This window comes from Rhineura floridana, chromosome 22 (genome assembly GCF_030035675.1).
Source record: "Rhineura floridana isolate rRhiFlo1 chromosome 22, rRhiFlo1.hap2, whole genome shotgun sequence".
Classification (NCBI taxonomy): domain Eukaryota; kingdom Metazoa; phylum Chordata; class Lepidosauria; order Squamata; family Rhineuridae; genus Rhineura; species Rhineura floridana.
The window spans coordinates 473528-501402 of record NC_084501.1 but is presented as its reverse complement, the minus strand read 5'-3'; the positions used below and the strand labels follow the sequence as shown (position 1 = coordinate 501402).

Below are 27875 nucleotides of genomic sequence, written 5' to 3'. Positions count from 1 at the left end.
TCCTGGGTGCAGCACAAATAATGCAATATTCAACTAAGCTGTTATTTATTTAGCACATTCACGTCACCCAGTTTTGAGGCCTCAACAGCAAGACATGCCCCTTCCTCTCCCCCTGCACACCCAGCATGGCCTACTGCAGATGGCAGAGAAGACGGGGCAGAAATGCCTCCATCTTCCTGGCCCAGCCCCCTCTCACTGCCCTACCCGCGCTCGCAGATGACCTCGATGACGCTCTGCTCCATGGGCACAGGGTCCAGGCACCGGTGGGCTGTACTGCCCACAATCTCATCCAACAGGAAATGCACCAGGTTCTCATCCGAGACAAAGCGCCACAGGTAGAGCTGCAGGTAGTAGCAGTCCACCTGGATCTGCTGCAGGCCAAAGCGCCCAAAGGTGCGCAGGCGGACACACTCCAAGAAAGTCTTCAGGCTGATCTTGATGATGCCAGTGAGCACGGAGACCTGAGCGGAAGAAGAGGAGGATAAAAAACCCAGCAGAGCCAAGAAGCACAAATTTCATCTCTGGAATTCTGATGAAAAATCCCCCCTCCAAAAAAACCCCTTGATATTTCCAGATTCTTTTCACTACCTAGCAACAACAGTAAGGCAACCAGTGATTTCAATGGGTCTATGGGCACGTGACATTTGTAGGCTTGGTCTTGGCATTTCAGTTTTTAAAGCTTTTGCAGCATAACCCTCTGGTTCCTGGGAAGGCAGAGAAGGAGGTCAGTGGGTGGCGAAGGAGGCCTGCTCTTGCAAATGTCTCTGCTGTGGGCACGGAAACTGCCATCACCTTTGCTACTCCGCTTACAGTACTGGCAAAAAGGAGACACCCCACAGTGCATAGGGGGAATCGCTGGGACCTAAACCTTTTCCATTCCACTGACATGACTCCAGAACAGAGATGAATGTATCGATTTTTCCTCCCATTGGAATCCATGGAAAAGAAAGTTAGGGAAAATGGACGTGAAAGACTTGAAAAAGAATGTGGAGCCACCTCAGCTCTGAAGTGCACCATCACAGTCAAGACGCACCTTTCTCCCAGGCCTCTTGGTGAGCCAGTGGAGGTCTTCCTTCCTCCTTTTCTTCCATTACTTTGTCATTGGCTGTGTTCTGGGTTTATTTTAGGATTTTATTTTAAACTATACATGCTTTAATTGATATGTTTTGCAACCCACCATGAGACCAGCCAACCAGCCAAATGCCGCCGGCCCCTCCATCCACACTGCTGGCACAAGCCCAGCAGGGCTTTGGGTCTGGTGACTCTCCTTCCCTCCTACCATCAAATCGTTCTGTCAATTTTGATAGTTATAAATAGAAAAAACAACTAATAAAGTATCAAGAGCCTCTCCATAAAGGCTTAATCCACTCCTTTCTTGATGGCAGGTTGGGCAGATATTGCCAAACACTCCTCAAAAACAGAAAGGGGGCGGGCAGTTTATTCAGTGTACCCACAGAGCAGAGGCATCAAGCGATGCATCCAACCACAAACTCTGCTCTACTGAGAATATGAACCTTTGGGTGGGGAGGACCAGACTGGAACTCCACAGCCAAACGACGTCTAAATTGAGATGGAGAGCCCAAACAGATGCCACCTGTGCTGTAAAAAAATATGGCTCTTGCCTGATCTGAATAGTTTAGTCATATGTACAATTCTGCTCCTGCTTACTTAGAAGCCCCATTGAATTCAATAGTTCTGTGTATAAATGGTCTGCACAAATTTGCAGATGATGACAAAATCATTCTAAGGAGAAAAAGGCTACTTTCTTTGTTCTTAGATGGTGCCCTATTTCGTAAGGAGCAACCATTCTGTTCCTCGCCAATAAGACAAAATGCAATCTGTAGTTTTTGTTAAGAACTTGTGTTCAAAACAAACTGTGTTAAGGAGCAGCTGCCTGATTAACAAATTTTACTAAATCAATATTATTTTAAATCAATTAGTGTACTGATCAATCAGGTGCTGCAGTTCTAGTAAAAAAAAAACTACTAATAATGAAAAAATGAACTTGCTGTCCTTTCTAATGACAGCTCCAATAATAATATGTACCTCAGAGCTCCCATTTCCCCAAGATGTAGATCCTGGCATCTTTGTAGAGAAGACCCATCACATGTACATTATTAGGATTGTTGCTATTTTTGTGATTTTAAGTTGTTTTCAATTGTATTTCAGGCTGTTTTTTAAATTGTTGTAACCTGCCTAGGGACCTCAGGATGAAGGGTGGTAATAAATTAAAGTAATACCGTTACTGTGTTACAGCTTCAGGAAGTGCAACACAGGGAGACATGAAGGATTCGCTTTGCCAGAGTCTTCCTCACCTTGTTGAACTCCACAGGGCTGAAGATATCGATGCGCTCTGAGAAAAGCTTCTGGATGTTGCTCAGCAGGTTGGTATCCATGGGGGCACTTGGGGAGAGAATACGTGAGCGAGGTTAGGCTTGATGGCTTGGTTGCCCGTAGGACTAAGGGTCATGTCCAGGAGCCCAAGACTGCAATCATCCCCGATTTGCCATGCTGGAGTGGGGTTTGGACAGCACAGATGTGCCTCTCCGCCCAGCCTCTGCTGCTGGGAAGGAGAGCTCTACTGTCACAGCAGGAGAGCTCCGTAGGGGAGGAGCCCCAATGAACCTGTTACTGCTAGCAGTCTCCCTGCCGGTGGAGCCGCTTGTGGGGCTGGGGCTGCACAGGATTCGCTGGATCCTGAGCCAGTCCTGTTGCCATCATGTGACAGCTTTGGGCCTTATCTGGGCCTCTTCCCTGCACCAAAGAAGCTGCGCCATTCCCTCCCACCTGCTCCAGCCTGTTCAAGCAGTGGGGTTATGGATGCAGCGCTGGCTGTGCACATTCCACCAAACAGGGGTCAGGATTGCAGCGGGGAGCTCCTAGATTCATTTTTTTCCTGTTGGGGGGGCGGCTTCGATGTGGCACAAAATACCCAAGTTAGGTATCCATGCCAGTGCCAATTGTTGTGGACTAGAAACTCTCAAGGAGTGATTTGCAAGGTTGCATTAGATACCCAAAATCTTTTTGATTTTAAACCAGGGGTAAGACCTTTGGGTCATGTGGATAGCTCAGTAAGGTGTTGGCCCGTGTGCGGCAGCTGTGAAAAAGGCAAATTCCAAGCTAGGGATCATTAGGAAAGGTACTGAAAATAGAAATGCTGCTTTGATAATGCCATTATATAAATCTATGGTGTGGCTGCCTTTGGAATACTGTGAACAGTTCTGGTCACTTCACCTCAAAAAGGATATTGTACAGTTGGAAAAGGTTCAGAGAGGGGCAACGAAGATTATCAAGGGGATGGAGCAACTCCCCTGTGAGGAAAGGTTGCAATATTTGGGGCTTTTTAGTTTAGAGGGAACACGGCAAGAGATTTATAAAATGATGCATAGTGTGGAGAAATGTTTTTCTCCCTCTTTCATAATACCAGAACTTGGGCCATCCAACAAAGCTGAATGCAGGAAGACACAAGCACATATACCAAGCTATTTTTCATGGAATTTCTCTTACATTTAATTCTTAAAAACTCAATTAAGTTTGCACACAACCCCCCCACCCCATATTTTCTCCTTTATGTTGCTGACTGTGCTAAATGCAAAAAGGGCTCCGTAGTCCTAGCAGAAGAATGCAAATGTATCAGTGCACTGCTGAACTCCAAGTCCAGTCTTTTGGCTATTCAAAGCCTCAAATTTCAAAATGCAAATGCATCCTAAAAATTGTGTACATGCATGCAATTCAAAATGGACAACTTCTTGGATTTTTTTTTAAGAAGGAACACAAGGCGGTCTCTTACCGCTCTGTTGAGACATTTCTCCTCCATTTTGAACGCGGAGGAAAACAAACAAGCCTGCCTTTTCTCTTCAGTACGTTTTGCAATAAAGATGCAAACTGTAAGCACTCAGCCGTCACGCAACTGGAGTTTTCCTTACTCCCTGAAGCAATTTCCTTGCAAGAGGAAGGAGTTGCAATTGCCCACCTTACAAAACGAATTGCAGAGTCTGTTTCCCAAAAACAGACTGCAGTGGGAATGGAGGTGCTGCACCTACATGAGCCCCCCTCCTTCCTGCTTCCTCCTCCCTTTTCCACTAGCAGTAAATAGCTAAGCAGGGGCGGAAAGACTGAGACACACCACAGGAAAGATGCATTCTAACTGTTAGGGGGAAAGGAAGGGCAAATTACGGAGATTCCAAGGACGACAAGAAAATAAGATAGAAAAGTGCACTAAAAGGGATGGGAAAACAGGATCTCTTTAGGACCCTAGGAATTCCTACTGCCTGGTGTCCAGACAACTCACTTTTCAATCACAGTTTGATTTCACTCATTGGCTAAACAAACTGACATGTGGGAGCAGTCAGGAAGGCTCATTTCACAGAAATCACTTATAAAGATGCCCACACATTTTGCTTCTCAACGTTCTTCTCAGAACCTAGGATCCTCCTGTAAGCATGGTGCTCAGGTGATGAGTAAGAGTTGAACTCGTCACATCACACTTTGCTTGGCCACAGTCAGGTGGCACTGCAAACTATAGCCATGCTGGGCTCAAGGCCAGGGAGGGAAGGGGAAGGAAGGAAGTTGGCTGAGCGGACAGTGGGAGAGTGTGTGGGCAGTGGTGGTAGCCAGTGCGGGGGGGGGGGGAAGGAAGGAGACCTGAGGGGACAGTGGGGGAACAAGTGGGGGAGCAAGTGGGGGGGTGGCCTGGGTGAGCCATGCAGCTGCTTCATGGGAGGCATCAGTGTCACTGTCACCTCCTTTCCATGGGAGGGGAAGGAGAGCAGACAAGGCTGCATGGAGAGCGGGGGGAGGAAGGTGCTCTGGCGATCTGGGGAAGGGGGGCTTTGGCAACCAGGGGAAGGGGTTGCCATGCAAAGCATGCAAGGTTGGAGGCCCTACTATCGATCAAATCTATCTTTCACTTACTCAAGACAGAACCCTTTCTTACAATGTGCTCAAGACAGTGAACAATATAAAACAGCATATACTGTAGTGTGGTGGGGAGAGGAAAATGAGGAAACTTGGGCACCATCTTGTTTACATAATGACGTCAGGGTACAGCCCCCACTTCACACATGAGCTGCTCCGAGGGCACTGCCCGGCCTCTCCTCTACATGTCCACATTAGCAAGGCCACTGGCAAGCCAAAAACCTACATGCAAGCTCACGCGTGGGCTTTTTCTTCCCAGAGGCTACTGACCAGATGAACTGGCCACGGATGAAAAGGGAAATGGCAGCTGGTCCAGCTGAGAAGGGGACCCTGCTGTCTCACCTTTTCCCCAGGTGGACAGCCCCCAATACACCTGGCTATGCGCAGCACTCCTGCCCTAAGGACATGCTTTTAACTGGCTTCTGATATTTAAATCGGCCTGTCACGCATCAGCACTATGGCTTTGTTCGCAAATGCATGGAATCTGTCCATGTCTCAACACATCAGGTGTCCAGTTCTGGTCCTTCAGTCCAGTTCTGAGCCTTTGGATTTGAGGCAACACTAATCTACACAATCTGTTGGCCATGCGGTTAATTGTGTATCGTGTGACTAATATGAACCAGCTGCTGTACAGCACATAAAAGTGGCCAATTCCCCTGAACAATATTGTTGTTATGTGCCTTTAAGTCGATTGCTACTTAAGGCAACCCCATGAGTCAGCTATCTGTTATAAACCACCTGTTCAGAGCTTGTAAGGTCAGTGGCTTCCTTTATGGAATCAATCCATCTCTTGTTTGGCCTTCCTCTTTTTCTACTCACTTCTGTTTTTCCCAGCATTATTGTCTTTTCTAGTGAATCATGTCTTCTCATGATGTGTCCAAAGTACGATAACCTCAGTTTCATCATTTTAGCTTCTAGGGATAACTCTGCTTTAGTTTGATCTAACAGCCAATTATTTGTCTTTTTTGCAGTCCATGTTATGCGCAAAGCTCTCCTCCAACACCACATTTCAAATGAGTTGATTTTTCTCTTATCTGCTTTTTTCACTGTCCAACTTTCCCATCCATACATAGAGATCGGGAATACCACAGTCTGAATGATCCTGACTTTGGTGTTCAGTGATATATCTTTGCATTTGAGGACCTTTTCTAGTTCTCTCATGGCTGCCCTCCCCAGTCCTAGCCTTTTTCTGATTTCTTGACTATTGTCTCCATTTTGGTTAATGAGTGTGCCAAGGTACTGATAATCCTTGACAAGTTTAATGTCCTCATTGTCAACTTTAAAATTACATAAATCTTCTGTTGTCATTACTTTAATCTTCTTGATGTTCAGTTTAGTCCTACTTTTGTGCTTTCCTCTTTAACTTTCAACAGCATTCGTTTCAAATCATTACTGGTTTCTGCTAGTAGTATGGTATTGTCTGCATATCTTAAATTATTGATATTTCTCCCTCCAATTATATGTTCTGTGTACAGATTAAACAACTAGGGTGATAAAATACAACCTCACACCCTTTCCAATGGGGAACCAATCGGTTTCTCCATATTCTGTCCTTACAGTAGCCTCTTGTGCAGAGTATAGGTTGCGCATCAGGACAATCAGATGCTGTGGCACCCCCATTTCTTTTAAAGCATTCCATAGTTTTTCATGATCTACACAGTCAAAGGCTTTGCTGTAATCTATAAAGCACGGGGTGATTTTCTTCTGAAATTCCTTGGTCCGTTCCATTATCCAACGTATGTTTGTGGTATATCTGGTACCTCTTCCCTTTCTAAATCCAGCTTGGACATCTGGCATTTCTCGCTCAATATATATGGCAAGAGCCTTTGTTGTAGAATCTTGAGCATTGCTTTGTCTGTTTGTTTGCTTGCTTAATTTTTCAACAGAAACCTCCAAGCAGTTTACAAATCCCAACGAAAAGGAATTAATGCAAGAATCAAGGTAAGAAATAGATAGGTAAGAAATAGAATACAAATCCCACTTTCAAAACCAAACCATGCTTGTATTGCTATGGGCAATAATAAAAGTCCACGTTTTAAGTAACAAAATGAAAGAAATATCTTTTAAACAAAAAGTACATACAAAAAAAACACATGATACAAGCACCTTTACTTTACTTGCATGGGATATTAAGGCAATAGTTTGATAATTACTGCATTCCTTGGGATCCCCTTTCTTTGGAATTGGGATGTATATTGAATGCTTCCAGTCTGTGGGCCATTGTTTAGTTTTCCCTATTTATTGACAAGTTTTTGTCAAAATTTGGACAGATTCCGTCTCAGTAGCTTGTAGCAACTCTATTGGTATGCCATCAATTTCTGGTGATTTGTTTCTTCCAAGGATTTTAAGAGCAGCTTTCACCTCGCATTCTAAAATTTCTGGTTCTTTATCATATGGTTCCTCCCCGAATGAATCTGTCATCCATGCATTTCTTTTATAGAGTTCTTCAGTGCATCGCTTCCATCTTCCTTTTATTTCATCTCGGTCAGTCAGTGTGTTCCCCCATTGATTATTCAACATCCCTTCTCTTGGTTTAAATTTTCCTTTAATTTCTCTAATCTCTTGGAATAGGGCTCTTGTTCTACCCTTTTTGTTGTTCTCTTCTATCTCCTGAACAATATATAGACCAACAAATGAAATAATGGTGTGATAGCTCAGAGTCCACAGTTAATGAGTGTGTGGAACAGAGTTAATGAGTGTGTGGAACAGACAAAGTGTGGAGGAGGGGTGAGAAAGGGTTGCTGAGTAGGAAAGTTTCAAGTCGTCCCCTATTTGCATTCAACCGACATAACCCAGGCAGGAAAATGCCTACCTGGGTGCTGCTCACCTGGGCGTGTAACTAGGTGCATAGCGACTCTGCTGCCGGGAGCTGCTGTACACGGAAAAGGTCCTTTTGCTAGAGTCGCTGCTCTGGGCTTTGCGCACACCTTCCTCGTACAGAAGTCCGACCTGTGTGGAGAGATAATGTGGGGGCAGTTACTAGCATGGAGAGGAAGTAGCATTTCAGTCTTGTTAGATCTGGGGGTGGGGGGACCATACCTAGCCTTCATTTCTAAAACTAGAGGTGCTGGGGCCCACATGGCTTCCTGGGAGAATCACTCCTTAGCCCTGCCAACGTGATCCCACCAGGACAACTCTGCACAGCTTCATCCTTGTGGCTGAGGTAACAAACAGACTGGGGGCTTGGGAGGGTGGGGGGAGAGATGAAGGCCAAAACACAGCAGGCTCAGTTTCCTTGCAAAATATACACATTACAAGATGTGTTTCCAGCTTGCACATTTTTAAGCCACTTTTTGGCATCCCAATTCTCTTTTCCAAAGGGAGCCTGTGGTAAGAAAGGAAGATCAGAAGAGGTACGAGGCACTTCACTCCCACCACTGAGTAACCACAGCCTGCTTCTGCCCGCCTGGGCCTAGAGCCTTCCAAGCAGATCAGAGCTCCAACTCCCTCCTCTTTTTGGAAACTTAAAGAAACACGGCAACTTGGCCTGCTTGCTTCTAGGCAACCCCCCTTCCAAGGGAGGGTCCCTCACATGCCCTATAACAAAGAGGTCCCTCCCCATTGCAACTGCCTCTCCTTCATCACATATCTGAGTTTGCCATAAAAGATGGAGCCTGGCGGTCCGTAAGGCCCCTCCCAACCTGAACATCAATAGAGGTGGCATCCTCCACCACTCGCTTCATAACGGCGCGGACGTTGCGTGGCTCAATGGTGGTGACCCAGTCGCGTGTCTCCACACTCTTGCGCAGCATCTGGGAAACGATCAAGCCCTGCACCTTCACATAATGGTTCAGCAGCTTCTGTGCAGCTTCGCGGGCTTCAGCACACAGCCCGGTGACTGGGGTGACCGGGGAGTGGTCCTGTCACAACAAGGGCCAAGCATGTGATGAGGAGGAAGAAGAGGGCAATACCTGACAGCAACAGCTTCATGTGGTGCTTTAGAGTCATCAGAGAGCTTTAGATACATCAGCAGACCTCACAACAACTTGTTAAGGTAGGCCAGCCCTATTAATAGCAAAATGGGAGTTGGAGGGTGACAAAGGCTTGGAGGGAGTGGCTTGCCTAAAGCCATTCAATGAGCTCCCAGCAAAGGCAGGATCTGAACCAGTGACTTCCTGGCTCGAAGCTCGTGCTGTTAACTACCATCATCCCAATTCCAAGCAGGGTATATTTTGATGCTTTTTGCTGATTTTTGAATGGTTTTGAGATTGGTATCTGCACTCTGAATGTCTTTTTGAACCACATTGGAGAAACGAAATATATGTTTTATTGAAAAAGAAAATAAAAAAGATGGGGTGGTTCCACCCTAAGAAGTGATTCAAAGACTGAGGATTTACTGAAAGCTGATTGAAACAGCCATGAAAGAAATGGCACTGAGGACTAGTTTCATAAGCAGAGTTTATTCATTTAGATTCTCGTCCCAGACACAGCTAGGTAAATCGAATCACTTGACACAATGCTTATGTCCCAAGCTTCCTCAAAAAAAAAAGGCCCCACTTTTAACCCATTTCAGCATTATACAGTATTTATTCTACGTAAGCAGCATTTCCTAGGGAGGGAATCTGGACCTGTGACCTACATCCCACAGCCCATGAGACCGAGCTCAACCGAGAACAAAACAGTTCTCAACAGAGAAGGAGCCCTCCAGAAGCATGGAGTCAGCTAGCCAGGACTTTCCCTGAGGCTGAGAAGGCCCCGTAACTTCTACACAGCAACCCGCAAATTTTGCAATGAGGAAACGAACAAGCTCTGCCCAGCATACAGATTGTGCAAATGGTACAACATGTACAATTCTTGCTTCCGCCACTTCCTTTACTTGTTATGGCTTTATTTTTTAAAAAATAAGATGTTTATGGCGATTGCATAATACTTAAAGCTCACAGCTTGGAAAAGTTACTTTTTTGAACTATAACTCCCATCAGCCCAATCCAGTGGCCATGCTGGCTGGGGCTGATGGGAGTTGTAGTTCAAAAAAGTAACTTTTCCAAGCTCTGTTAAAGCTATTCCCCCCACTTGTTTCATGACTGGCTTCTCAAACAAAGCAAGGAAGAGTTTTTTGTGATGCGTTTCTGATTCCAATTGTGATCCATGCTTCTGGGAATAAGGCATGCTCAGGAAACTGGGTTCAGAAGTGTAGGGGGTAGCAGCTACTGGAGAAGGCATTGTGGGCTGTGATGCCCTGAGTACAGAATGCTCTGGCCTAGGAGGTTCACCTGGTGCCAACACTATACTTCCTTTACTCACTCAGGCACTTTAAGTACTCTTTGCCATGTAAACTGCTAGGAATCTGTTAAAATGAAAGGCTATATAAAACATTTAAAATAAATTAGTTTAACTTTTATACCATACTAGCCTTTAAGTGGTTATACAGCTGGATATATTTTCTGATTTTTGAATAGTTGTTCAGATTTGTATCTGGACTCTACGTGTTTCTTTGGGGTTTACGGCAACTTGTAAATTGCTTTTTAAAAATATGTTCTTAAGTTTACATATTTGTTTTTAATGTTTGTAATTGTTGTAAACCACCGACTTCCGGGAAGGGTGACTTAGCCTGTGCCTGCTTTTGAGACGGGCTCCTGCCTCAAAAGAAGCTTATTCAGATATATCAGTCAGTTTTTTCTTTTTTTTTTGACTGATTAAACTTCTCCCGGGTAGGGAGAAACGAAGAGATTAACCTCAAAGCCTATTTTTGTTGGGACGACCAGATCTCATTAATTTATGGGACGAGGTCCAGCCGACGAAGGTGGGACGGATTTTCAACAGCAAGCTCTATCTGTTAAAGCGAACGTTCATCTTATCTTCTAAGAGAGAACGCACTAACAGGCAAGCACCCTTCTTTCTATATTTTTCTTTTACTTGACTTAAATTGTTGCTGTTTAAAAGAGATTTGCCAGATTGATCGGTTTTTGACATCTCACTGGGGAGCCGTAACTTCTCTCTGCTACGCACTAATTAATAGCTTATCTCTGTTTTTGTTGCAAAAAGCTGTCCTGGATTTGCATTCTAAAGATATACACAGAAGAGGGATTTCTATTCCAGATTTTTATTTTGAAAAATATTATACTGTTTTGAGACTACTCTCTTTTTGGTCTATTTTATTTTGACGAATCTGTTTCTTGACGATTGCCATTAATTGTTTCGATCCTGGGAACTGCATTTTGTTTACTTAACTATTGGAGAGATAAGGCTGTCTGCTCTGTTTATACTGTGATGTCACCAAGTTTGGAGTATTAACCCAATTGTTGCTGAAATAAGAAGTGGTTTTCCTATATTTTTTTTTTTAAAATGGCAATTAAGAAAGTGGCTGAGAATCTGGAAATAACTATGTTTCAGAAAATAATGGATGAGATTGAGATAACGAAAATTGAATTGAGTAAAATGAAGCAGGAGATTAAAGATATAAGGGTCCCTGTGAGAGAGGTGACCCTGGAAGGGGTCCCTGTGAGAGAGGAGACCCCGGAGATTGGAACAGGGGTCCCTGTGAGAGAGGAGACCCTGGAGACTGGAATAGGGGTCCCTGTGAGAGAGGAGATCCCGGAGATTGGAACAAACGTGGAACAGGAACAAGATTTGGAGTCTATGGACTTTAGAAATAAAATCTATTGTTTGGAACTCAATGTTATCTCTGAAGAAATTAATGAAGATTCTAGAGATAAAGTTATCAATGGCATGGATTATCTTCTGGACTGGAATGATGTGATGGAGCCCAATATAGAGAAAATCTATGGAATTAACTGCAGCCATGTGACAATGGAAAAACTTTTAAGAGATGACCCAGTGTATTTTGAAAAAAAGAACAGAGATATGATTTTACAGCAGTATTTCAGCAACCTATTCAGAATGGATGGCAAGAAAATATTTGGGATAGAGGTAATTCCCATCAGACTCTTACTATATGACTATGGCTTTGACAGCAAGATTATTATGGAATACTGATAATGGAAGATTGGATATTGAAATTACTGGACTTAACAAGACTACTGAAGATGGAAGATGGAAAATGGAACTAATAGAGATAATAGAACAATGGCTACTGAAATTACTGAACCTAACAGATTCTGATGTGATGGATTAATTGAAATGTTTATTTTGACTATGGTTATGACAATAAGATTATTATAATTAGTAATGAGATGGATTAATCGATATGCTTATCTGGAAAAAAAAATTGATAGATATATTTCTTAAAGAATTGAAACCTCTCTTTGACTTTTTGTGGAAAGAATAAAGTAATGTTTATGAGATTTGATGATTAAGTAAGATAACTACTGGAGGAAAGTGATTTTATAATATGACTTAAGAGACAGGATTGTTATATATTATAGACTTATAACTGATTTGATCTTTGACAAATGGGAAGTCAATTTTCTACTTTTTATTTTTTACTTTTCTTTTTTTTTTTTCTTTTTTTTTTTTTTTTGTTTAACTATTTTTGATTTTGTTTTTTGTCTTTGAATGTTTTATGATTTTGTCTTGTATGTTTTATGAAAATCTGAATAAAAATTATTGAAAAAAAAAAAAAAAGTAATTGTTGTAAACCACCCAGAGAGCTTCAAGCTATGGGGCAGTATATAAATGCAAATAATAATAGTAAATGTGCATTATATTTTTATGTCTGTCTGTATTCCTCTCTCTGCCTGAAACTGTTATGATGCAACTATTGTATTTTTATGTTATATATCTATTGCCCAAAGAACAGTGTTATTGGGCAGTTTTGCAGAAATATTACCAGCGTTGTACTTGGTTCCTTGTTCAGGAATTCTAAAAAAACCCAAAATCAGTGGAGTGTTGGAAGGTTCACTTCCAGATGTTGCTAGACAAATCAGCCACTACCAGCATGGCCAACAGTCAGGGATGCTGCGAATTGCAAGAGGCACAAGGCCATCATGTTTCTTATCCTTGCTTAAAAACAACAACAGGAGATTCTACAGTTACAATGTTTTGCTCTAATTCTTCTACATTTGGCTATCCTAGCAAATATATCAAGGCCTGCAGGATTAACAGGCTACTGAATCCAAACCTCATTGTACAACGTTGACTCTGCATGAAAAAAAACCGTACCAAGGAAAGCAGGACTCTGCAGCCTGCCTATGTTAAGCAAATGGACATTTACATAAATTTAGCATATTTTACCATGCAATTTCAGCTATTTTGTATAAGCAGTTATCTTACTCCTAACACGGAGTGATGACTCTGATGATCCAATTACTGAAGATCGCATTCAGACCCCGATAGGAACCTGCCTTACACTGAGTCAGACCATTGACAGATCTAACACAGTACTGTCTGCACTGAGTGGTAGTGGCTGTCCAGGATTTCCTCACAGAAATCTTCCCACGCCCTACCTGGAGGCGCCAGGGATGCAAAGTGGGTGCTCTGCCAGAGTTCTGCTTAATTTCAAGGTCACTGAGTTATGGCAGGAGAAGACAATGTGGTGTCCTCCAGATGTTTTGGACTACAACTCCCATCAACACTGGCAACACTGGCTGGGGCTGATGGGGGTTGGAGACCAAAATATCACCGGAAGGGGGGGGACATTCGTTACCCCTGGCCTAAAATGGCACCACGAATGACACTAAGACTTCAAGATGAAGGGGACAAAGTCTTTGCTACCGGACATGGGGATAGTGATCTGGATGTGGGGAGTTTTACATCTCTCCCGTTGTCATGGACAGATCATTGCTTGCTGAAGTTTAGACTTTCAGTAGCCTTCTCCCTCTGCAAGGGTGGGGGACCTATTAAATTGGTCCGCCCCCGGAGACTAATGAATTCTGAAGGTTTTCAAAAGGCTCTGGGGTTTTTTCCGGCTGATAAGACTGGCGCTCCTGTCGAAGCCCTGGCCGATCTGTGGAATACAGAGATGACCCAGGCTGCTGACACGATCGCTCCTGCGCGCCCTCTCCTATGTAGAGCTCATACAGCTCCTTGGTATACTCCGGAGCTGAGAGCAATGAAACAAGACAGGAGGCGGCTTGAGCGGAGATGGAGACGAACTCCCGACGAATGCAATTATGAGCTGGTTCGTGCTTCTACTAAGCTCTATGTAGGAGCGGTGAGGGCGGCAAAAAAACAACATTTCGCCGCCACTATTCAGTCATCTCTCTCACGCCCACGGGAGCTTTTTAAAGTGGTTTGTGGCCTACTCCATCCAGGCCTACAAGATACGGCAGATACATCGGTAGCTCGATGTAATAAATTTGCTGAACACTTCCAGCATAAGATCTCATGCATTCGCCGGGACTTAGACTCCTATTTAATAGCAGTTAATCCTACTGAGGTGTCTGGAGCACAGTCTTGTCATGTTTTGTTGGATGAGTTTCAGTTGGTTCAGTTCGAGGACGTGGACAAGGTGCTTGGACAGGTTCGTGCGACCACTTCGGTACTGGATCCTTGCCCCTCTTGGCTAATTAAAACTAGCAAGAAAGGAACAGTTGGCTGGGCCAAGGAAGTGATTAATGCCTCTTTACGAGAGGGAGTGGTCCCTGGCTGTCTGAAAGAGGCGGCAGTGAGACCACTCCTGAAAAAACCTTCCTTGGACCCAGAGGATTTCAGCAGCTACAGACCAGTAGCCAATGTTCCGTTCCTGGGCAAGATCCTGGAACGTGTGGTTGCTGACCAGCTCCAGGCGTTATTGGATGAAACCGATTATCTAGATCCATTTCAATCGGGGTTCAGGCCTGGTTTTGGCACTGAGACTGCCTTGGTCGCCCTGTTTGATGACCTATGTCGGGAGAGAGACAGAGGGAGTGTAACTCTGTTGATTCTCCTTGACCTCTCAGCAACTTTTGATACCATCGACCATGGTATCCTTCTGGAGATGCTTGCGCAGTTGGGAGTTGGAGGCACTGCTTGGCAGTGGTTCCGCTCCTACTTAGCGGGTCGTCTCCAGAAGATAGTGCTTGGGGAACATTGCTCGACACTGTGGGTTCTCCAATGTGGGGTCCCGCAGGGTTCGGTTCTGTCTCCCATGCTTTTTAACATTTATATGAAGCCGCTGGGGGCGGTCATCAGGAGTTTTGGAGTGCGTTGTCATCAGTATGCTGATGACACACAGCTCTACTTCTCCTTTACATCTTCTTCAGGTGAGGCAGTCGACGTGCTGAACCGTTGCCTGGCTGCGACAATGGACTGGATGAGAACTAACAAACTGAGACTCAATCCTGATAAGACTGAGATGCTATTGGTGGATGGTTTCTCTGATCGGATGGTGGATATATACCCTGTCCTGGATGGGGTTACACTCCCCCTAAAGGAACAGGTGCGTAGTCTGGGAGTCATCTTAGACTCTTCCCTCACACTTGAGGCTCATGTAGCCTCGGTGGCCCGGAATGCGTTCTACCAACTTCGGTTGGTAGCCCAGCTACGTCCCTATCTGAGTAAGGAGGACCTCACATCAGTGGTACATGCTATGGTAACCTCGCGTCTGGACTACTGCAATGCGCTTTACGTAGGGCTACCTTTGAAGACGATTCGGAAGCTACAGCTAGTGCAAAATGCGGCGGCCAGACTGCTAACAAGAACTAAGCGGTCTGAGCATATAACACCTGTGCTAGCCCGTTTGCACTGGCTTCCAATATGCTTCCGGGCCAGATTCAAAGTGTTGGTACTTACCTATAAAGCCTTATACGGCGCGGGACCACGATATCTGTCGGAACGCCTCTCCCGATATGAACCGGCCCGTACACTACGGTCTACTACGAAGGCCCTCCTCCGGGTTCCGACTCATAGGGTAGCCCGGAGAGTGGTGACAAGATCTAGGGCCTTCTCAGTGGTGGCCTCCGAACTATGGAATGGTCTTCCCGAGGAGGTGCGCCTGGCGCCGACACTATCATCTTTTCGGTGCCAGGTTAAAACCTTTCTCTTCTCTGAGGCATTTTAATTCTTGTTAATTCTAAATGATTATATTTTGATTTTCGACTGTACAATTTTTTGTACAGTTTTGTATTGTGATATACTGTATTGTGTTATTTTTATTGTATTTTTAATGTTCACCACCCAGAGAGCAGTTGCTAGTCGGGCGGTATATAAGCTTAATTAAATAAATTAATTAAATAAATCTAAGCACACAGGCCAGAAGCAGAACCATCCATGTTATGCACAGTGTATCAGAAGCAGAGAGCAGGGGTGCCAGGGGAATGCATAGCAAAGCACAATTCTGCTCAATGGACAGGAGACCCCCTTGGGACTTTTATCCTCTTGGAGGCTGAGCAAAGAATTAAGAAGTGGTTTGTCCCCCTCGCCTAATACTGCTCACACTGACTGGCAGTGGCCTTTCCCAGCCTTCCCTGGAGATGCCAAGGGCTGAACCTGCTATAAGGTATTAAAATAATATTTAATACTATTTATTTTTTATTTAAAAGCATTTATAAACTGCTTCATATTTTAAAGTCTCTAATATATACCTCTGGGTCCTGAGACCCCAGAAATGTTCCCCATTCTCCCCCAAGGATATTATCTTCGCTACATGAACCTACCTGTGCCACTGAGCTCTTCACGGTCAGGTGGTGCTCCTGCTTACGGAATTCCCTCCCTTCAGAGGTGCCCCACTCCTACCCCCAGGTACTTTAAGAGAGAGTGTTTTGAATGCTGTGCTTCTTTTTTGACCGGCTGTTTTCGTCTGTTTTGTTTTCATTTCTCTTCTATGTAAATACGAGTATTTATATTGAAGGGCAGCATGTACATTTATGAAATAAATACATAAATAAAATCTTCATAGTTGTAAGGGCTAGAAACATGTTTTGCTTTTGATTTTTGATAAAGAGGAAAGAAAGAATTGTGAGGTTCAAAGCTCTGCACTTCTCCTGCAGCTGTGTGGAATCGTGGCATTATTCAGGTCACAAGGAGTTCAGTTTTGAGCAGGGGAGCCCTCCCTCCATGGTTCTGGCCGTCTCCCTCTCCCTCCATGCTACGTACCTGCACCAGGAATTGCTCATCTGTCAGCGTGAGGATGTAGCTGATGGTGGAAGTTTCGTAGTCCAGGCAGAGGCGGGAGAGGAGCAGCAGCAATGCTGGGGGTGTGAAGCCACCTTTGTCACCTGTGCTCTCACAGAACTGCCGGGCTGTCTGGCAGATTGACTTGATGAAGCTGACAATGAGGCCTTCGCGGACCCCCTGGCTGCAGAATTCGCCCTAGGAAGAAGCAAGGCAAGTCAGAGGCATCACAGCAAAAGCATCTGGGGAGCCGCTGGTGGACCACAAATGGAACAAGGATTCCAAGGCCACCAAGACTGGCTGTTTCTTGGCTCCATCAGGTGTAAGCCTATTGGTGGAGCCAAAGGGCACTTTAACCCTCCTTCTCCAACAGGAACAGGAGCAGAGGATCTGCCAGAGTCTCCCCGCCCAATCCCTTAGGACACTGACAAAGGGAGACTGTGGCTGGGATACCTTAAGGAGGGGATGCTGGCAGAGCCTGTTATTCTTCATGCTTGTGGAAGAAGAGCCCTATGCCTTTGTTTTAACTTTTTCAGAGGAAAAAACAATCACTTAGGGCTGGAGCTAAAGGGGTCCCATGGGGCCCAGATTGAGTGCTTACCCCCCACTGTAACCTGAACTGACAGGAAGCCTCGAATACTGTGCACATTGGAGTACAAGCCATTAAAAGCCCTTACCTCATGTCAGAGAGAGAAGTGGTTTAGGGGCATAATAAGAAGGGTGGTCACAAGGACTAGCAGGTCTGGAGGGGGGCATTGGACCAGGTGGAGCCTTGAGGCTGCCAGTTGCATATCCCTAATGTACACCAATGAGAGACAGAAACCTGGCACCCCAAGCTCTGCTGTAACCCCATGGAGGGAGACATCCAGGGTGGGTGGTGGAGCGGGGTGTTTGTCCCACCATTCTACAACGGACTCACCAAGACCCAAGTTTGAGATAGAGTTTCTTTTGGTGTCACGGTGAAGCCTACCGAGGGTTTGGCTTTTATATAATTTTATTGATCTAAATAATAATAATAATAAATAATAATAAAATTTAATTTGTTAGTCGCCTATCTGTCCAATTTTTGGACACTCTAGGCGACTTACAGCAGCAACAAAATACAATATACAATACAATAAATACACTACACAATACAATAAATACAACCACATCCATCAATTAAAACTAACATCAAAACATCAGTTAAAATATTACAAACTAATCTAGCTCAAAGTTCCTGTAGGCCTGCCTGAAGAGCCAGGTCTTTAACGCTTGTCGAAAACTCATCAGGGAGGAGGCATGTCGAAGATCGTAGGGGAGGGAATTCCAGAGGGTGGGAGCCACTACCGAGAACGCCCTCTCTCTGGTCCGCACCAGCCGAGCTGTTTTGGCTGGTGGGACCGAGAGGAGGTCCTGCGTGGCTGATCTTGTAAGGCGGCTCAATTGGTGATACTGGAAGCGGTCCTTTAGATAAACCGGGCCGAAAGGGTTTTAAAGGTCAATACCAACACCTTGAATTGGGCCCGGTAAACCACTGGTAACCAGTGAAGATCTATCAACACCGGAGTGATGTGTTCCCGGCGACGGCTATGCGTAATCAAGCGTGCCGCCGCATTCTGCACCAGCTGGAGTTTCCGGACCGTCTTCAAGGGTAACCCCACGTAGAGCGCATTACAATAGTCTAAGCAAGAGGAGACCAGGGCATGTATCACTCGCGGGAGAAGCTGTACAGGAGGGTAGGGTCGCAGCCTCTGTATCAGATGTAACTGATACCAAGCTGCCCGGCTCACTGCCGAAACTTGAGCTCCATGGACAGCTGGGAGTCAAGAATGACCCCGAGGCTGCGGACCTGATCCTTCAGGGGTAATCTCACCCCGTTAAACACCAAGTCGATGTCTCCCAACCTTCTCTTATCACCCACGAGTAACACTTCGGTCTTATCAGGATTTTGCTTCAGCCTGTTCTCGCCCATCCAACCACTAACGGACTCCAGGCACTTGGACATGGTCTCCACAGCCACCTCTGGTGAGGACTTAAATGAGAGATAGAGCTGAGTGTCATCCGCATATTGGTGACACTGCAGCCCAAAACTCCTGATGATGGCTCCCAGCGGCTTCACATAGATGTTAAATAGCATGGGGGAGAGGACAGAACCCTGTGGCACTCCACAAGTGAGAGGCCAAGGGTCCGAAACCTCATCCCCTAATGCCACCCGTTGGTACCTGCCTGAGAGATAGGAATGGAACCACTGTAGAACAGTGCCCCCCATCCCTAATCCCTCTAGGTGGCTTAATAAGATACCGTGCTCGACGGTATCAAAAGCCGCTGAGAGATCCAGGAGGACGAGGAAGGTATATTCTCCCCTATCCAACGACCTCCTCATATCATCTACCAGGGCGACCAAGGCTGCTTCAGTTCCATGTCCAGTCCTGAAGCCCGATTGGAATGGATCTAAATAATCCGCTTCATCCAAGTGCGTCTGTAGTTGTTTAGCCACCACTCGCTCTATCACCTTGCCTAAGAATGGTAAATTAGAAACAGGGCGAAAGTTCTTCAACTCTTGGGGATCCCAGGAGGGCTTTTTCAAGATGGGCCTTATCACTGCCTCCTTGAGGGCTGATGGCATTGCACCCTCTTCCAAGGATGCATTTACCACCGCCTTGATCCCTTCGCCCAGTTTCTCCTTGCAGCTCACAATGAGCCACGAGGGGCAAGGATCGAGCAGACAAGTGGTTGGCTTCACAGTAAGAACATAAGAACATAAGAAGAGCCTGCTGGATCAGGCCAGTGGCCCATCTAGTCCAGCATCCTGTTCTCACAGTGGCCAACCAGGTGCCTGGGGGAAGCCCGCAAGCAGGACCCGAGTGCAAGAACACTCTCCCCTCCTGAGGCTTCCAGCAACTGGTTTTCAGAAGCATGCTGCCTCTGACTAGGGTGGCAGAGCACAGCCATCACAGCTAGTAGCCATTGATAGCCCTGTCCTCCACGAATTTGTCTAATCTTCTTTTAAAGCCATCCAAGCTGGTGGCCATTACTGCATCTTGTGGGAGCAAATTCCATAGTTTAACTATGCGCTGAGTAAAGAAGTACTTCCTTTTGTCTGTCCTGAATCTTCCAACATTCAGCTTCTTTGAATGTCCACGAGTTCTAGTATTATGAGAGAGGGAGAAGAACTTTTCTCTATCCACTTTCTCAATGCCATGCATAATTTTATACACTTCTATCATGTCTCCTCTGACCCGCCTTTTCTCTAAACTAAAAAGCCCCAAATGCTGCAACCTTTCCTCATAAGGGAGTCGCTCCATCCCCTTGATCATTCTGGTTGCCCTCTTCTGAACCTTTCCCAACTCTAGAATATCCTTTTTGAGATGAGGCGACCAGAACTGTACACAGTATTCCAAATGCGGCCGCACCATAGATTTATACAACGGCATTATGATATCGGCTGTTTTATTTTCAATACCTTTCCTAATTATCGCTAGCATGGAATTTGCCTTTCTCACAGCTGCCGCACACTGGGTCGACATTTTCATCGTGCTGTCCACTACAACCCCGAGGTCTCTCTCCTGGTCGGTCACCGCCAGTTCAGACCCCATGAGCGTATATGTGAAATTCAGATTTTTTGCTCCAATATGCATAATTTTACACTTGTTTATATTGAATTGCATTTGCCATTTTTCTGCCCATTCACTCAGTTTGGAGATGTCTTTTTGGAGCTCTTCGCAATCCCTTTTTGTTTTAACAACCCTGAACAATTTAGTGTCATCAGCAAACTTGGCCACTTCACTGCTCACTCCTAATTCTAGGTCATTAATGAACAAGTTGAAAAGTACAGGTCCCAATACCGATCCTTGAGGGACTCCACTTTCTACAGCCCTCCATTGGGAGAACTGTCCGTTGATTCCTACTCTCTGCTTTCTGCTTCTTAACCAATTCCTTATCCACAAGAGGACCTCTCCTCTTATTCCATGACTGCTAAGCTTCCTCAGAAGCCTTTGGTGAGGTACCTTGTCAAACGCTTTTTGAAAGTCTAAGTACACTATGTCCACTGGATCACCTCTATCTATATGCTTGTTGACACTCTCAAAGAATTCTAATAGGTTACTGAGACAGGACTTTCCCTTGCAGAAGCCATGCTGGCTCTGCTTCAGCAAGGCTTGTTCTTCTATGTGCTTAGTTAATCTAGCTTTAATAATACTTTCTACCAGTTTTCCAGGGACAGAAGTTAAGCTAACTGGCCTGTAATTTCCGGGATCCCCTCTGGGTCCCTTTTTGAAGATTGGCGTTACATTTGCCACTTTCCAGTCCTCAGGCACGGAGGAGGACCCGAGGGACAAGTTACATATTTTAGTTAGCAGATCAGCAATTTCACATTTGAGTTCTTTGAGAACTCTCGGGTGGATGCCATCCGGGCCCGGTGATTTGTCAGTTTTTATATTGTCCATTAAGCTTAGAACTTCCTCTCTTGTTACCACTATTTGTCTCAGTTCCTCAGAATCCCTTCCTGCAAATGTTAGTTCAGGTTCAGGGATCTGCCCTATATCTTCCACTGTGAAGACTGTGAAGTAGAGAACACCTTGTCCACTTCCTCAGCGAGAAGAGGCTGAAACCGCTTCCATCGGACCGGAATGCAACTGGCCGATTCTGGCCCACTACTTGTATCCACGGCGTGCGGAATCGTGCACTTCAGACGCTCGATTTTATCGGCAAAGTGCTTAGCAAATATGTCACAGGAGGCTTTAGAATGTTCCATGGGTTCCTGCGCAACTGGACCGACCAGGCTTCGGACCACTTGCAACAACCTCCTGGGACAACATTCTGCCGATGCAATAGAGGCAGCAAAGAAATCCCTCTTTGCTGCCTTTGTTGCCACATGGTAGGCTGCTATTGCTACTCTAACCAGTGTCCGATCGTCTTCAGTGCGAGATTTCCGCCACCGGCGCTCTAGTCGTCTCACCTCCTGTCTCAGACCTCGCAACCGAGGTGTGTACCAAGGTGCTGTCTGAGTTCTATTCAGGGGGAGAGGGCGTTTCGGAGCCACTTGGTCTACCGCCCTGGTAATCTCCCTATTCCAATCCACCACCAGGGTTTCAACCGAGTGACCTTCTGACAGCTCCATATCTCCCAGCGCATTCAGGAATCCCTTAGATTCCATCAGGCGTCTGGGGCGGACCATCTTAATAGGTCCTCGACCCCTGCGGAGGGTGAGCGGCATTGAGAGGCCTATATTTACTGCTTAATCACTAGCATTTTGAAGTGGTGCAAAACAAAAATAAAATAATACAATAAAAATTCATCATAAAACTATACACTACCTTAAAACGCCTGCTGGAACGAGAAAGTCTCTTTCATGCACCTGAAGTCCAACAAGGAGAGCGCCTGCCTAATCTCGGTTGTGGGGGAGTTGGGGAAGGGCCATAGCTCAGTGACAGAGCAACCGCCTTGCACACAGAAGGTCCCAGGTTCAGTCCTCAGCTGCTGCCACTCAGTGTAGACAATACTGAGCTGGATGGACCAATGGTTTGACTCAGTATAAGGCAGCGTCCTGTGTTCCCCAACACTAAATGCATGGCTTCCAGTCCTTATCAGCAGTGCATCTCAGGCATGGGGAAGCAGCAACAGAGACTCTCCCAAAGATCTCAGTGATTTGTTTTGGCACAAGTTACACCTTAATGTGATTTTACATGTGTGCGTACGCATACATTTTTATTTATTGTTGCTAGTCAAGTCTACAAACTACATACTCTCAAATACACCTACAAAAACATTCACTCTTTACCTTAAAATACGGCTTGTTAGAGAAAGTGATGTCCTTGGCAGTGAACAAGTGAACATAGGTGAGCACTGACTTGATCTGGTTGAGGATGGAAGCCGAGATTGTGCCAAGCAGTTCTGCCAGGTTGGGGCTGTCTTTACCTATGAGGCGAGGGGCAGCCAATGACTGGCGAACGTCTGTCAAGCAGTCCACATAGAAGCTCTGCAGGGCCTGGAGATACTGGCGGATTCGTTCCTTGGCTGCACGCACCACTATCTCTGTGCCCTTGGCTGCTGACCGTGAGGCTGGCAAGAGCTTGGCCAAGGCCTGCAAGCGTCGGTGGAAGCGGTCCAGAGCCCTCACCAGCAGAGAATTGTCACCCACGCACCTTTCCAGTTGGATGCGCCGCTCCACCAGGGCAAAATAATGCTCCATCAGGCCATCCACAAAGGCCACCAGCTTCTCATGGGCCATACAAGAAATCGCCTGGGCACCTTCCCGGTTGATGAACAGTTCTTGGTACGAGGCAATCACCAGGCACATGTTGCTGACAAAGCTGTTGCAGCCGCGGTCGGTGAATTCAAGGATGTCAGTGGCTGGGACAGCCATGCACAGCTGCTGTCCTTCCCCTAGCTCTGCCTCCAGAGCTTGCAGTTCAGCCTCCAGGCGGCAGTGGGCATGAGAGAGAAATTCATCACACAACTCCTCGGCCGGCTCTCCTAGCTGCAACAGTAGCTCCACGCACTCAGCCAAGTCCTTGGCACCAGAGCCCCCGTCCCTGGGGAGAAAAGAGGAGCAACTCCTAGCGCTTAACTACAGATTTAAACTGTTTTTTAGATTATTATTAGTTACATTTTTATCCTCCAAGGAGCCCAGGGTGGCACAAAAGATTCTCCCCCTGACATTTTGCCATTACTACAACCCAGTGAGGTAGTTTGGGCTAAGAGCTAGTGAGTGGCCCAAGGCTACACAGCAAGCTTCAGGGCTGCGTAGGGGACCTGAACCAGGGCTCCCTAATCCTTGTTAGATGTTCCAACCATGACACCACACTGGCTTTCAACATTCATCCCCTCTCCCCAGGGTACTGCAGGTCTTTGCAGGGTCCTCACCAACCTGCAAGTCCCAAGGTTCCTTGAAAGGAAGCCAGGAGAGTTAAGCTGATAAAGCCAAAGAAATTGTATGGTAGAATCACACAGCAGCCATACTACATTGCTGAGTCTTCTGGGTCACAGCTCTCATTGCCTCACCCATGAGAACCCCCAAACACAACCCCATTAATGACTTCCATGTCAAGCGGCTTCTTCCAAAGTTTACCACCTGCTTCTGTGGCCTACCTGAACTTCTCGCGCAGCTTCTGAGCGAGGTCAGCCATGATCTTCTGGCAGTCGTCCTGGATGCCCCGGAAGGAGGGCATGTGCTGGTACTGGTGGAGGATGGAGTGGGCTTTGCTGTAGTAGCAAACAGCCTGCCTGTGGGCCTCCAGCGCCACACATTTGGTCAGGCGGGCCGGCAGCTCAAAAAGGAACTGCAGCTTGCGCAGGAGGGCATGGACTCCTGATGTCGGGAGAAAGGAAGGAAGGAAGTCAGATCACAGCATGCAAGGTATTTTGGTGCCCAGAAACCCATCCGGGGCCATCCCACCTTCCCACAGTCAACAGCTTCCTCCTGGAGATGCATGGCACTAAATGGAGGGCCTCCTGAATGCAAAGCAGATGCTCTGCCCCTGAACATGCCCCCCTTCCCACCAGCCACCTCTGCATCTGCTCCAATGGGCTACTGGCACCCCTTGTTCCACATAAGCAGCCACTGGAGGAGCAGCGTTCTGTCCTACCAGACAGCTTGGTAATCTGCACATGTTGATCCTGTAAAGTGCTGCTGATGCTAGCGCTGAACTCTGTGATCACGGCCATGTTGGCCGCTAGACAGTCCATCTCATCTTCCATCTTCTTGAAATCGTTCTTCATCTTACGGATTGTATCTGTGAAGAAAAAGGAAAGGGAGCTCAGGAGGAGGGCTCAGATGCTCTCAACAGGCATGCGCTGCAGAGAATTCTCGGAACCAGAGTTTGCAAGGTGGTGACCCCAGTGTGCGTCGCCTTGGGTGAACCACTCTCTCTGCATCTGTTCCCCACCAAGTTAATAACGACAATAGCTGTGCTCTTTGAGTAAAATGCAGAGCAGCATAAAATACAACCATAAAACCACATAACATAACCAATAATAATTAAAATGGAAACAGTAGTAACTGGCCTCCCAACACGGCTAGAAGGAGGTCAAACAGCCACAGACCGAAAGCACTTTGTATACTTCTTATAGAATTAACTGCCACAAGATGCAGTCATAGCCACTGACCTAGATGTCTTTAAAATGGAGTCTGACTCTGTCATGCATAAGAGTTCCACCAATGGCTAAATGGTAAGAGTTAAATGCAATCTCCATCTCTAGAGGCAACCTACCACTGAAGGCCAGATGCTGCAGACAAATACTGCAGTGGCGTTGACGTGGGGGCTGTTGCCTACAGACTTCCTGGAAGCATCTGGCTGGCCACCACCAGAAACAAGATGCCAGACTAGACTCCAAGAATCTGAAGGGGCTGAATGCCAGAACAGATAGCTTCTGATGGTCTGACCATGCAGGGTTCTTCTTATGGAAACTTTTATACCACGTAAACTAAGGTGAGCACCCCCTCCCTGCCCCACATTCCCTCAGGGAATTCAGGGGTTCTCTTTCATCAGTGGGCACTGTCAGAAAAGGGGTGGGGACAGAACCACCCCCCACACACTCTCACCCCTGCCCATTAATTCCATTCTCTTCCCCCCCTTTTCTTTTTATCTTCTCCCCCACCTCAGATGCCTCCCCCTCTCCAATCTCTGCACAGCAATTAGGCTTAAAAAGCACCTTCCATTGGCACGAATGTATGGAGGCCAGACTGCAGCACAAAGGGAGTGGAGGCTTGACCCTTCTCTCCCAAGGTATCCCTACCCCACCCCCACGAACAGCAACCAGACTTGAAAAGGAGCTTCCAGGACACCAACAGAAGCTGTTTAAGCCTATTTGCTGCACAGAGCGAGGGGAGGAAGGAGGAGTCTGTGGGCTGAATAGGGAGGTTCTGTGGGTCAGAATTTCCCCACACCCAATATAAATAATAAACTGGAAGAGAGAGTCCAAGAGGAGTCACAAATAAAGCTCTCAGTTCTTTTAGGAGCATCCCACAGCTCAGGAGGGCTCCACATTGACAAAAGCCCCTGGTCACCTGTGGCAGAGATGAACTTATTGTAGTTCTCATAGACCAGAGTCTGCATGTCGCTGTCCAAGGCCCGGATCTGCTTCACCATGTCGGTCTCGCAGTCCATCAGCTGACTCAGAGAGCACTCCTTCCGCAGCTGCCATGCAGAACAGAGATGGCTGCTGTCAACAGCAGAACCCGCTTTGTCAGTTCTCCTCTGGGCCTCCTTTGGAAGCCCCCCAAGCTTAGTCATTCAGGCCTTGATCTCAGGTTGTGGGGCTGAGATCTGCACTAGATAGAGCAATAGCCTAACGTCAAGATCAGGCAAGTCAATAGGTGGCCAGGCCATTGCAAGTGAAATGCAATGCAGCACCATAACATAAGGTTTTAAAAAAGAGAGATTTTTTCTAACTCCCCCATATTACAGACTGGGAGATAGAGACAGAGAGAGTGGTTTGATAAGGCCCACCTAGTGAGTTCAGGGCAGAGGTGAGATTTAAACCAGGTGACTTGCTGATTCACAGCTCAGCCTCTTAGCCACTCCACTATACACCAGGTCTGGTAGGCTTCTGAGAGGACACTCTGCACATCATCAGACATGCTCTTTTCTCAGACCCATTATTTCAATAAGAGTAGCTGGCTCCCTTCACCACAGAAGCACTGGGATCTTTTGCACTGGATGCAAACTAACTTTTGATAGTCTGTAAAAAGCTTCCAAATTCACCATCTTAAGACTGCTATGTACTCAGGCAGGGCTTCCATTATACCCTTTACCAGCAATATCCATTTCTGTTCTTCCCATACCCCTTTCCCATTTTTGTTTAGCTTGCAGCTTCAGGAAGAGTTTTGTGAAACTAGAAAGCTAGCCTACTACTTTGCAAGTTTCAATTGATCCTTATAAAGTATCCTTACATACCTGAAACACACACGTTTGTAGGGTTATGATATTTAGTTGATTAGTCTGTTAGATTAACTGATAGGTTGATAAATCAGTAAGCAGGATTTCATAATTTAAAAAATAATTTTAAATGCATGTGGTCATAAAAACTTCAGATACCAAGCACTGTTTTAGGAGAAGCATTCTATCGCCCGCAGAAAAGAAATTGTGTGCGTTAGAGATGATGACGAGCGCAACACATACACATTTAACTGGTTAATATGTTCACTAAAAACAATGTAATTAACCGAGATGTACAGCCACAGACACATAGACCACCCCTCTCCTCTCCAATCTGTTCCCTTTGGGGTGAAAAGCATTCTGCTTATGTTTAGAGGTGCTCTGTCATTAGCTCTACTTTTACAAAGCCAGTAATACAGCAACCGATTCCCTTCACCAGTGAGAACCATCCTGCATTTACGAAAAGCAACCACAAATGTGTTCCCTTTGAGGCAAAAAGCACTCTACTCATGCTCAGAGACACTCGGCTCAAGGTGTTCAGAAATTTTGGAAAAGAGCATTTTGACAACCTCCCTGCTCAAGTCGGGGGGAGGGGCGGCTTTGCAAACAGGCAGCCCGGAGGGAAGGGGACACCGGGAGGGAAGGGGCGGGCGGGGGATCCCTGGGCGCCTCCTCGCCTTGGTGAGGAAGACTTCCGGGTCGAAGTGAGGCCCGTTGATGTCGGTGGGGCCCCCGAGGTCCCCCCAGGGCGGGCCCGCCAAGGCCTCCCCCGACGGGTCCGGGAGTCCGTAGTAGAGCTTCAGCATCCCGTGCGGTCTGCGCTTTCCACCCGGAGGGTCCGAGCCACGCTCGGCCTGAGGCACCGACATGACACGCTTGGGGAAAAGGGAAGCGCCGCAATGGCCGCCCTCAGCTGGCGGGACCGGCGGCGCTCCCCTCCCTGGGACCCAATCGGCGAAGAGCGCCGCTTCCGGGAACAATAAAGCTTAGTTGAAATCAGCTCCCGGAAACAACGCATCATATTTCCGGGAGCACCAAAGTTTTGATGAAGCGCTTCCGCTTCCGGCGGCCACTCCATTTGCACCCACGAATCCCTAGAGCGGCCGCCCCGTCCCTCAGTCTCTTTGGCGCCGCCTTGCGGTGGCCGCGCAGAGAAACAGCAAGAAG

The 27875-nt window shown here is 46.5% G+C and overlaps 1 protein-coding gene across 2 annotated transcripts; it reads right to left on the bottom strand.

Annotated features, from left to right (window-relative positions):
- Positions 1-28: 28 nt before the first annotated feature.
- VPS51 (VPS51 subunit of GARP complex) lies at positions 29-27734 on the bottom strand. 2 transcript variants are annotated; one of them, XM_061605917.1, is made up of 10 exons: positions 27386-27734; positions 25838-25967; positions 24417-24563; positions 23920-24139; positions 22610-23363; positions 16831-17046; positions 8559-8777; positions 7745-7866; positions 2316-2403; positions 29-461 (listed from the first exon to the last, which is right to left on the bottom strand). In XM_061605917.1, exons 1-10 carry the CDS (start codon positions 27575-27577, stop codon positions 201-203), a joined length of 2349 nt encoding a protein of 782 aa, XP_061461901.1. In that variant the 5' UTR covers positions 27578-27734; the 3' UTR covers positions 29-200. The 2 variants fall into 2 exon arrangements, with proteins under 2 accessions (XP_061461901.1, XP_061461902.1); XM_061605918.1 differs by having other exon boundaries at positions 372-461; positions 2241-2403.
- Positions 27735-27875: the final 141 nt, after the last annotated feature.

What these genes read in the sequence shown, in the direction of transcription:
- VPS51 (XM_061605917.1), bottom strand. Translation starts at nt 27,577, where the DNA reads ATGTCGGTGCCTCAGGCCGAGCGTGGCTCGGACCCTCCGGGTGGAAAG. An exon ending in CGGAAGTCTTCCTCACCAAG is followed by an intron (nt 25,968 to 27,385) that starts GCGAGGAGGCGC and finishes TCTGCATGGCAG; the next exon opens with CTGCGGAAGGAGTGCTCTCT. An exon ending in TAAGTTCATCTCTGCCACAG is followed by an intron (nt 24,564 to 25,837) that starts GTGACCAGGGGC and finishes TTTTCTTCACAG; the next exon opens with ATACAATCCGTAAGATGAAG.